Below are 12142 nucleotides of genomic sequence, written 5' to 3' on the forward strand. Positions count from 1 at the left end.
GGCGCGAGCGCCATGGCCGAGAGCGGCGCTCGGGGCCCGGACGGTGAGACCCGGGGGCGGCGGGGCGGCCTGGGCTCCTGTCCTTGTTCTCCTGCCTGTCCTCGTCCCTCGCAGGCGCTGGCGTTTCGCTGTCAGGCGGGGGGCGACCGGGCAGCGGCGGCGGGGCGAGGGCGAGGGCGAGCGCGCGCGCACTGGGCGCGGGGGCGCGCGTGCGCGGCGGTCGGTCGGTCGGTCGGTCGGTCGTGGTGGGGGCGGACAGCGCCGCGCGAGGGTCCCGCGTCCCTCTGGGGGGGCTCGGCGGGACCGCGCCCGCGCTGCCCCAGCGGCGGGACCCGCTCCGGGCGGGCGCGGAACGGGGCGATCCGCCCGGGGACGGGCTCGGGCCGCACGGCCCCGCGCCGGCGGTGCAGCTCCGCGGGCTGGGGCGGCTCTGCCCGCTCGTGTCTCAGCCCAGGCGGCAGCGGCGGGCAGGGGTGGCCCCGGCTGGGGCTGGAGCACGCGTGTCCCAGAGGAGAGCGTTGCCTGAGGCGCTGGCAGTGAAGGCGGAGCATTAACAGAGATAAACGCGCCCAGAGCGGTCTGTGCTGTTCTCCCCCGCGGGGCAGCAGGCAGTGCAAATGCCCTTTTTAGCAATGCCGATCCGGCCTTCTCTCAGCCGCGCTGCCGGGGTGCAGCTCCGGTCACAGGGCGATGTCCTGCTGCCCCCAGGAGGGGAGTGCCCTGCTCTTCTGGCCACCTGGGTCTCCCGTGCCTGCACGGGGTGTGCAGCTCCTCACACCGAGCCCGCAGCCTTGTCCCCGGGTGCTTGTGTGCTGCTAGGACTTGGGTTGGCCCCGTTTGTTCCCTCTGGTCAGATAAGTGTTCCTCTCCAAATTAAGGGAAAGAAAAAAAGATCTGGAGAAGTAGAAAGCATCTTTCTGGGGAGAGCATTTGGGAGGGAAGGAAGTGGAAGAGGAAATGGGGTGTCAGCTGTCAACAGATTTCTAGTTTGTCTCAATCTGGTCACACTCAAACGTTGTGGAAACCGCCTAAAAACATCGCCTAAAAACATTGCTGCTTTGTAGCAGTGTAGGCCTTCTCCAGGTCTGGTGTTCCTGAGTTGTCATGGAGACATGCAAAATAAAAGGAGCTGGAAATTCCCAAGGAAAGAGTGGTGGAGGGATTTCTTACAGGGAGAGGCTGATGGGATTCGAGAGGTGCTTTGGAAATCTAGGTGATAGCTTCATGCTGAATGTGAGCAGCATGAGAGGGCTGTTTGAGCTCCCTGTCAGGCCATGCCCTCAGTATCATTCCAGAATTGGTTTAGCCATCTGTGACTGAGCTTTTAGCCAAGTAAGTTGTGGTTTTAAGCAAAACTGCAGTCATCTATTAATGCATCACTGACACTTAAGTACCAAAGCTAACAGCTCATTGTTAAACTAATTTCTCTTGTTTTTAATTAATTACAGCTATGAGTGAGTCTGGAAGTTTTGCAGCATCACGTTCTAGACGTGAGAGGAAGAATAGAAGAGGCCAGCAAGAAGCACTTGAACGTCTGAAAAAAGCCAAAGCTGGGGAAAAATTAAAATATGAGGTGAAAATTCCTCATCTTTTCTTCTTAATTAAAAGTGAATGTGAGCTGAGCAGCTTAATCACTGTTTATAGATATGTAAAAGTTAGAGGAAACAAAATAAGCCTTTCAGATCAGCTTTTGTGTTTTTAATAGTGTATGTTTTTCTGAGTGTAGCTGTAGTTTTCTGCTTTCTAATATAATTTATTTGTTTCTTTCTGTTTTCAAACCAACCCAGTTTTGTTAACTGCCATTGCTTGAGAACTATGCTACAGGGAAGGGCCAATTCTTAAAATTACATAATTAATGGTATGAGAGGAAGTATTTTTTTTTTTAAATCTCAAATGATATGAAACTTTAATTTCAGAACTTTACGTGACTAAAATCCATTAGTATTTATATGCTGTGTTTCCACAAATAGACCTCAATTTAAGTGGAGGAAGTAAAACCTGGCAGTGTAACATTTATACTGTAACATTGTCCAGTCGTGGTGCCAACAGGAAGTGACTTCCTCATTGAGGTGAATAAATGTAAAGAAACCAGAAGTCCTTAGATCATTAACATGCAAATTTTCTGTGAACACTCTGCTTGGGTACATCAAATCCCTTTCCTTTTTGTTGAGCTCAGATTGGTGTTTGAGACTAGAGCCAAGGCCACAAGTTTTCACTGCTAGGTTTTTTATTTTTTAAAAATTGTTTTTGGTAATGAAATGAGCAATAAAGCAAGTAGCTTTCAAATAAAACTCTGCCAGTGCTTCAGTAGATTTTGAATTTCAGTATACTGTGATCGTTTTAAGAATTGATAACTTGTCTTTTATCACTGCCAAAAGTTGTGAACAGTGTAGCAGTGTAGGAACCCTACATGCATTCTTGGGAACTTTTACATTCTGCCTGATGATCTGCAATATTGAAGGTATGGAAACTGTTAATCCTCAGTATACCTTAACTGTAGGTTGAAGAGTTCTCAGGTGTTTATGATGAAATAGATGAGGATGAATACTCCAAGATGGTCAGAGACCGTCAGGATGATGACTGGATTGTTGATGATGGTAAGTTAAAATTAATTTGGAGAGTTATTTTGGTTCTAGTGTTATAATTCAATTAGGTTTCATAATGTTCATGCTTTGAGATAAATTATTGTTAGTATATTCTTAAAATTTGTTTTAGGAGACAAGAGAAAGGCATTCTTTTAATAGAAATTAATCTTGGATTGTTCTCATAATAGTCTGTTAGTATGATAATGAAAATATTTTCCCATGAAGACCTGTTGTTGAAATTTTATTTCCAGTCATCAGTGTTACAGTTTTACCAAAAAAAAAAGCACTGTTATTGATAATTTCTTATTAAACATGTAAAAATATATTTAGTCTAATAGAGGATACAGCTGAGAGTGCTGTATTTAATACTTGCTTTTGTAACTTTTGCTCTGTATTAAAGGGAGGAAAGTGTTTAATATGTAAAAAATTCAGGAATGTCAGAAGACAGAATTTAAACCACAGTTTTTAAACAATTTTTCTACAGATGGAATAGGTTATGTAGAAGATGGAAGGGAAATCTTTGATGAAGATCTGGATGATGATGCTCTTATTTCCAATAAGAAAGGTAACATGCATGTGACCACTGGAGATTGCCTGCCAGGGTCTTTTAAAAGATACCCAAAATGGGCAACTTCCTGCCATCAGTAAATGTGGTAAATATGGTCAAATGACAGATGACTTTGTGTTCTTACTTGAAGCTCTGTCATTTGGTGCCTGTGGATTTTATTCAGCCCCAGTGATGCAGAGGATGGAGGCTCACAAACTGAGGTCACATCACTGTTAGCTGCTTCAGCATGACTGGGGCACTGCTGCTCAGTCTGCTGTGGAATGGGGATTCACTTCTAGAAAAAATGCATCTGGGAGGAGTCTTGGTTTTCAAAGCCAGTGCCTAAAAGATGGGTGGTTTCTCTTGACCACTAAAATACTTGCATGCTTGTAGGAATCTAGGATCATATGGTTTTCCCATTTTTTAATGTAATTTGGTGGCAAACTGAGAAACTGAGTCTGATGTTGAGAATCCAAGCCTAGTGCCAAACTCCTGGACAGTCATTTTTTATTCCCTGGAAATGCTTCCATGTAAAGTATCTTTGTCCTTTTTCTGGAGTATGCAAAAGGCATCTATGACATGATTAGCAAAGAGAGGGTGATGAGAGGGCTTTTCATTTTTTTATGTGCGTGACAGCTCCTACAAAGCTGAAAGATGACTAGGCTTCATTTCAGCCAGAAGTGCAAAGGTAGAAGGGGCAGACTACCTTGGCTATCTATCCCTGCTAATAACTGGACCTGTAAACATTGAATTTTTTAACGTGAAATGCACATTTTAAAATTTTTTGTTTTGTTAGGAAAAGGTGGCAGAACATCTGCAATTGATAAAAAGAATGTGAAAAAATCTGTGGTGTCAAAGCCAAACACAATTAAGTCTATGTTTATGGCCAGTGCTGGGAAGAAAAACACAGATGTAAGTTTTTACATTTTTGAATTTAAATATTTCTGACTTGTTCACAGTTTTAGTGGGAGTGGAGTAAATCAAAGACCCACTTTAGTTTCTTGTCTCTAGTGAGACAAACTTCTATTATGATCTCTTGTGTATGAAGCATTTCTGAAAATGTTGTGTGTGTTTTGTGAAAATCCTCTTAGTCATTTACTGCTGATTGGGTTTGCACATGTAACTGAGAACTGTTTGGCCAATTTCACCTTACAGAAAACTGTGGACCTGTCCAAGGATGATTTACTTGGGGATATTCTTCAAGATATTAGTGCTGAAGTGAGTATGTTAATAAAACCTGTTGGAAATAATCATTAATCCATTAATTTGTCATGGAACACACCAAGAAAATACATTTTTTTGTGAAACTAGACAGTCTAAGACTGATTTCATCCATAGCACATCTCATTGATATATTCCACATGTGTGTGCTCTCTGCCTGTTGTCTCCACCGTGCAGATGTTACATGACTGCATTGCTTGGTAAGGCAATACCTCTATAACCTGATTACAGCTTGTTTATATCAAGATGATGTGGAGCCTGTACTAGTGCAGCCTTCAGGGTTTGAGTCACTGTGGAGTGAAAGAGGGCTTGGCTGCCTCTGAATTGTGTGCTGTGTATCTGTCACCACACCTCAGCTGTAGGACATCTCCATCTGAGCTGTATGGGAGGAGCTGAGGGAGCAGTGTTTCAGAAGGTCATGTAACCTGAACCTCTGTCTGCCTCCTGCTTTCCATGATTTCCTGCAGGGGACCAGCTTAACACTCCCTTGGAGGCAGGAGTGCAGGGTTGGACTGTCTCAAATATGTGATGTCCTTTTAGCAAGATTTCTTAAAACCAGAAGGGTTGCTCACACGTAAATGTTGAAACTGCTGTAGTAGTGAGATACTGAGGTGGAATGTGTTGGACCATAGTAAGCTGAACATGTTTTTTCAGCCCTGTAAAGGCCATAGGATATCCCAATGTAAAGTTATTCTCTTAGTTTTGTGCTCTTATTATTTTACTCCTCTTTATGACATCTGATTGAGGCTATAAAACCCCCCATGACTATAAGCGCCCCGCCCCCTGGTATCATTAAAGAAATGCAATTTAATGCTGTCAATTTTGTGGAGCATTGATTAGGGAAAATAATTACACTGTGGCTTCTATTTACTTAAGTACTAGTTAGCTACTCTTTTTTTGTTGTTGTTACTGGTTTTAAAATTTCTGTTATTAACCGTCGATAAGGTCAAGTATAAAATATCTGTAAATAAGTTGTGTTTTCCTCTAGTGGAACAGTACTGAAAGAGCACTTCAGCCTTTCATGAGGCATGTATCTTCAATACTACTGCTTCAGCAGATATGAAAAGCAGCACAAATTATTCTGATACTTGTGCAATAAAGGCACAGTTAGCTATTGAAATTCTCACTGTTTGAAAACTTTCACTTATTGATGGCAGTTTTCCTCAGACTGTTTCCTCTCCCAAAAAATCTAGTGTGTGTCTTCATGGGCTGATTGCTCAGGTAACATTATTTTATGGGGCTGGGTTTCATATCAGGAGGTGTTTTCTTCATCAGCCAAAAATATTGGTGTCCCTCTTTCTCTTGAAAGGAAAATGTTACTAACCAAGGCGAAAGAAAACACTAAACAACTCTTCCTTTTGTCACTTTCTCTGTTCTTTCAATATTCAGACAGTTCAGCTAAGTCCACCACCAGTTATAGTGCTGAAAAGGAAAAGATCTGCTGGAGTACCACTCAATCCTTTCTCTGTACAGTCCCAAACTCCTAAGGTAAAGGGGGGGAAGAAATGTTCTCATTATTAATAAGCGCTAATCTGTGTTTTTGTTGATTTCAATACTGTTGACTTTTGTTTCTCCTCCTGGAAATTAACTTTCTCCTAAGCTTCCATAGCAGTGTTACAGTGTAACTTTGTGCTTTTTTCTGCATTGCCTTTCATGTGAACACAAACAGTACAATTAGTTTTGTGTCTGTAGTATAGTAGAAGTTTGTAGCTGGTACATTTGACAGGTGAAACTGTTGTTACAATGTTCAATGCACCACATGAAGGTGAGTTTCTGCTCTGTCTTTTTCCAAAGAGTAGAAAAGACCCTTGTGGCAAGAGAGCAGGATGGGAGGTGAAATAAGAAGTAGTGTGGAAAAGGATAAGAAACCAATTGTTTGCAGAAATGGAAAACAAATGGAAAATTGTTGCTATGGATAGAAGTTTGCCCTAGTGGAAGATTTTGGAGCAAGAGGAGGATGGGCTGCTGAGGATGGAAGGCTAGCATTTTGTTAGGATTTCTGGTAAATGGAAAGGACTTTATAGCTGGAAATACAAAGAGATAGTTGGTAATGGTCTGTAGAAGGAAAATTGAGTTGTGTAGATACATCTGATTGGTGAAACCTTCTGTGACATCAGCTCCTATGTTGAAAATAATCACCAGTGCTACTCATCTTAACAGTTGTCTTCAAAACTAGAAGTAATTGGAAAAAAATGGGGAGATGTAGTAAGAGAGGATCATGGTGCAAAATATGTGGAACTTTTCCTCCACCCCTGGTTACTAGATCTGCAAATAGCAAGTGAAAGGTTTTCTTGTTTATTTTTTTCTTCTTTGCTCTTACAAGATTATTTTTAACTCATGGTGGAAATGTTTTTCAGGTAATCACCCCTATATCAAAGAAAGTTCCTGCTCATGTCAGAAAGGAAACTCCTCCTCCAGCTTCATTTCATCCTAAACACCCCAATAATACAGCAAAATCTGTCAGAGTCTCTGAAAATGAGGACACCAAGAATGTACAAAAACCTATAGAAAATGAGAGAATAGTGAAGGCAGTAGGAGAGAAAGCTACTAAAGGTATCAAAAGTAAATGAAAACCCAATTCTGGAAACTTTAAATATGGTCTAGTAGTTTTAAAACACTTGTTAAATTGTACTAGTTTAGATAGAACAAAGTATCATATTTAAGCTATCAATACTGTATATTATGGTCATGCTTATGGTGTGCTATCTCTGCATACTGCTGTAGTATGCAGTGTGTAATTTTGATGATTCAAGCCTTTAGTTCTACCTGCAGCACTTCCAGATGATGATCAGGGAATGATGGATTTTGATGAGGAGGACTTTGATGAACCTATGGAAGCAGAGCATGTGGAAACTACACCTGAGACAGCTGAAAGCTTGAAAAGAGACAGTGAAATTGAGAAGAAAGAGACAGAGCAGCTGGAATCAGAGAAGAAAGAGACATCTGTCTTGTAAGAATCTCTTCTGCTTCTTTTTTTTCTTCCACTAAGAAGGCTCTCAGTTTCCATTCACCTTAGATTTGGCTTCATATTTGCTTTGCCACAGGGATAATTGTGATATAGACAGAATGATAATAATGCTATGCAATGCTTTTTTCTTCATAGTTACATTAAAAATAGTAACATGCTGATAACTACTTAATTGAAAAATATTTGATGTTTTTGGGATCTAGCATGTGATAACATGTACTTCAGCACACTGAAGTGATTCAGTGTAAGTGTTGAATAGTGAACTTTGATGGCAGTAAGCAAAACCAAGGAATTTCTAACAATACTTACTCCAAGTGAATCTGAAAGTCTTTTGTAATAGATGTAGGTAAAAGTTTTGTTGCTAAAAGTAATGGTGAACAGCTATGTCTTTGGAAATAGGAAAAAAGGTGGGCTTTTCCCTGTTTCTGGATTTTTTTTAATGTTTGGAAAATCTTGAATCATATGTTTCCATAACAAAATATTCAAACTGTAAAATAATTGAATGATGAAAAAGACCTGAACATCTAATGACTGAAAAGGTAATTTTGTTGAAATAATCCTTTGTTCCCACTAAGCAACTTGTATAGATGGATGGATATATTTGATATGTGAAGACTTGAATTGACCAAGGCTGAAATAGCAGGTGACTGATTTTCAAAGCCTGCGTGTGGTATCTCAAGGCCCGTAGTTAAATGTGGGTGTCTGTCTTTGTGACTCCATCCCTCTTTGCAGAAGAAACCTGAGGGAACCCAGGTGTTGGGAATATTGCTTGGTAGTGGAAAGAGAAACAAAAGGTGTAAAAATATAGACCTGGAAAAAATCAAAATGGTAATTACTGCAAAGGCACAATTTTAATTGTTTTTTTATTCTTCTGCAAAACCTGCAGAAGTAGTTCTCTCCCAGGTCTCTCGTGTTGGGACAGAATTGATGAGGATGAAGCTGATCTAGTAGCAGCAGAAGTTCAACTGGACCCCAATCTCCTTCCACTTGTGAATGGGGAAAGTGATGACCAAGTCTTCAGATTTTATTGGCTGGATGCTTATGAAGATCAGTTCAGTCAGCCAGGTAACTGTTCAGCTAAAGGCAGAAAATGCTAATCTGATTCTTTTTGTTCAGATTTTCTTTTTTGAAAATTGAGGTTTTCAGACTTAACTGAATTACATCCAGTTGCCCTGTGTCTCTGTGTCTAAGATGTTTATCTCTTGTATTTCTGTACCTCTGTACAGAAGAGGCAGAGCAAGGCACTGTGATTATGGGAAGAATGTCATCTTTTGACCTAGGATAGAGTTAGGGAAGTAAAAGGGACTTACTAGCACTGTTCAGTGTTGGTGACCTATTGTCTTTCTTAAAATTTTATACATTCCAGGAGCAAGCTGAAGTTGTTAATTTCTTGCTCAGTGATGCAACAACTGAGCATGCTTTCTTGTTTTTGGAAAAGTAGCTCAAAATTCATGTGGATGAATAAAAAAGCCTGTACTGTAGCAGTTGCATGATTTTATGCAAAGGAAAGGTATGTCTGTCAAGGGAGGAAGGTGGTCTGAAAAATACAAGGTCTGTCTTGTATTGCTTATCTCCTAATTCAAACTATCTAAATCTTGAAGGTTGTCTTCAAATTAAGATTGCTGCTCTCATAGTCTTAAAATTGCCTCATTCTGATCTCAGCTCTGACAAAACAGTTTGTGTTCACATCTGTTCTGAGCACTTCCCATCCATCCCCTCATTTCATCAGCAGCTTTAGGGTATTGGGTTTCTAGTTTGTGCTTCATGTGTGTTTACCAGAAGGTTCTTTCACGTGTTGTTGGAGGTTTTTTTTCAGTTGAAACTGTAAGCATTGAGTCAGATACATTTCTTTGTTAACACCTTTTATTGTGAGTTGGGATGCCAAACTTAAATATGAGACTGCTGGGCTGAACAGCTTGGTGATGGGAGTGGTAATAATCATAGATATCTTGATGAAATCAATGGCTCTAATATAAAATTGCTACTTGTAAAGAACCCACTATTGTTATTTTTCCTTTTTTTTTGTCTTTTAAGTCAGTGATTGCTGAATGGAACATAATTATGAAAGGATTTCTGTTCCTCGCATGCAAGGAGTGTTCTTTTCTCATTATGACTTTTTCAGGATTGAATAATAAAGACTGCACCTGTTTTCAATTAGTAATGTAGAAGGGAAAATTTTGATACTGCTTTTTGTTTAACATGTTCATGATCTTTGTTTTTGCCTCATTTGCTGTGATGTCAAATGCATTGCCTGAAGAGTAAATATTATAGCATAATCATAAGACTCTTTCAAACTTAATGATTTTTTGGAGGCTTACTTTTCATAATTTCCTTTATGATCTTAGGCAGAGAACTCGAGAATTGTGATCCTATTAACATTTTAAAGAAATAACGAATAAAACCTTCCCTTATTTTTTCCCCTCTGCAAGACATTTTCCCTGTGTCTTGACTTTGCTTACCTTTTGATTCATTTAGTAGCATGATCTTTCTTTTCACAGGCTTTGATTTATAAGCTTTATTAGTATTTTTTCTTGCTTTATTCTTTCCATAGTCTTGCAGGGCATAGGGCCTGATATCTCTCAGTTGATTTTTTTTTTTCTTTTGGTTTTGCATGAAATGTTTCTGAAAACTCTTTGAAGTTAGTTCTGCTTTTACTGTCTGTGGGGGTGATAGAGCGTGCCAGTGTTCAACTGGATGATCTAAAAAGAGATCCTTCCATTCTAAATTAATCTAATTCAGTGAAGTCTGGTTATTAAGATCACTTATTTGTCTGTGCTAGAGTTGATAGAAGTTTGTCTTTGCAATCCAGGCAGTTTTTTGCCCTATCTTTGACTGGCTCATGTATCCTTCTTTCTACTCCCCTGTTTATATGTACCCCTCTGACAGATTAACTATTCCATGCTCTTAATATTTCCAGCTGTTCAAGCAGTCAGTTACTGTTTTGTGGTCTCTCTCTCAGTTTCATCTTTATGAAACAAACCTGTATCAGGTGGGGTTTTTTTTATCCCTTAACAAAAAAGTAAAAGATTGCTGGGGACAAGAACTTAATCTTCTTCCCTGTCACTTAGATCTGCAATTGGAGCTCTTTCTCGATACTTCTATTCAAACTGTCTAAATCTTCAAGATTGCCTCTGTATTAAAATTTCTTAAGATACTTTGTGCAGTTGAAACTTGTATCCTTGCTCTCATCATCTTCAAAACCGCAGCATTCTCTGTCCTTGACAAAAGTAGTCTTGTGCACATCTATTCCAAGCACTCAGAAAATGATTTTTCATAGCCTGTCACGTTGACTCTGTCATCCATCTTAGTGCATCTTCACTGATTTATCTTTGATCTAATGGAGTAAGAAAGGTGCCTTTATGTCTGATAGATCTGCTGGCAAAGATAAGTTATAACTCTTAACCAAGGACTTGTTTGTGCATTGCCAGGCCAAGGAGAAATGCAGATTCTATGCATGAAACCCTGTTTCTGAGACAGTCTCAGCATGGATATTTCTGTTTTCATCAATAGTAGTATGCTGTAGGAAGACTCTCATCCATATAATCAAATTCCAAATTATTTGGAGCTTGAAGGGAATCCAGTAAAGCCAGGTTTCTGAGTTGTACTTAGAAGTTTTTTGTACTTGTAATTTGCAAACTGTTTGTGACAGTTGGGTGGTTTGGTACTGTGTTATTTTTAAGTTTGACATAATTTGATTAGCAGTTTGCAGCATTTTGTTCTATTGCCAGGATCTCTGGGCTCAAAGGTGTGCATGTACTGTAAGGGCATTGTCCACAGTGAAGTCGATTGCCACTGGTCCAGCTCTGTAGTCTTTCTGAGTGTCTCCCTTGGTTACAACTGCTGTCTTGGCACCCAGGATTCCTAGGAATGTCATGCATCTTTTGGTGTCCTCATTTGTTAAAAATAGTCACTTGAAAGCTGATCAGCTTCCAGTTTTTGTCTTAAGAATGTTTTTCTGCAGGTTTTATTGGTAATTGAGTCTTGATCTCAGGGTACTGAAGTGTAGGGAAAAGGAGTCAATTGTACTGGTCTAGCTGAGGAGTGGAAAACTGGAGATAACACATGTTAGAGGATTGATTGACAGCATAGGCATTCTCATAATCTTCAGTTTTCACTGACATCTCTCTCCTTCCTCCCTCTCTCCAGGGATTATCAAACTAGTACAGGCAGCAATGGAATATCAGAGCAGAATTTTGAGACTGGCAGTGTAATGCCATTTTGGATTTTACATACCAGGTGTTACTATAGCAATAGAGGTAGAGACAGGAAGAATGATACAGGTGTCTGTTTGTAAAGCTGGTGTTTAAAACAACTTAGAATGTGCTGATGCATTGGAAAGATTTGTTCGAGGGCCCAACACAGCAATGGTTGTGTTTCAATGCAAGAACACATTATAAGCTGCTTCAAGCAAGATTAGAAATGATTAATTGCAAAACTACATATCAAATTCTTTGCCCTTCTTCCTTAGGTGTGGTATTTTTGTTTGGCAAAGTTTGGATTGAATCTGCAAACACCTATGTCAGCTGTTGTGTGACAGTGAAAAATATTGAGAGAACTGTTTATCTGCTGCCACGTGAAACAGTAAGTGTGACTTTTAAACACGTCAAACATAAGTGCCTTTCATCCTGCTTATGGCAGGTTGGGAGTTTAGCAGTGTCTATGGAAGCTGTTGGAAGCCAGTGTTGTCTGATGTAGGTGCTAAAGTCAAAAACAATGTGTACATCACATGTGAGCTGCAGGCTAGAGCCCTGTGACTTCCCCTGAGCCTAGCTAACAAAGGCAGACAATTTTTCACCCTTTGCTGCTTTGCAAATAAAGTGG

The 12142-nt window shown here is 40.2% G+C and overlaps 1 protein-coding gene across 1 annotated transcript in view; it reads left to right on the forward strand.

Moving 5' to 3' along the window:
• Window positions 1-12142, forward strand: part of POLA1 (DNA polymerase alpha 1, catalytic subunit) — a 185530-nt gene continuing 173388 nt past the window's right edge. The window contains 11 exon segments of the mRNA XM_066545449.1: window positions 1-43; window positions 1449-1573; window positions 2501-2597; window positions 3070-3150; window positions 3929-4044; window positions 4288-4350; window positions 5743-5841; window positions 6711-6906; window positions 7126-7303; window positions 8208-8386; window positions 11790-11902. Of these exon segments, the coding sequence (XP_066401546.1) occupies window positions 13-43; window positions 1449-1573; window positions 2501-2597; window positions 3070-3150; window positions 3929-4044; window positions 4288-4350; window positions 5743-5841; window positions 6711-6906; window positions 7126-7303; window positions 8208-8386; window positions 11790-11902 (1278 nt within the window). The 5' untranslated portion in view covers window positions 1-12.

This window comes from Molothrus aeneus, chromosome 2, assembly GCF_037042795.1.
Source record: "Molothrus aeneus isolate 106 chromosome 2, BPBGC_Maene_1.0, whole genome shotgun sequence".
NCBI classification, from domain to species: Eukaryota; Metazoa; Chordata; class Aves; order Passeriformes; family Icteridae; genus Molothrus; species Molothrus aeneus.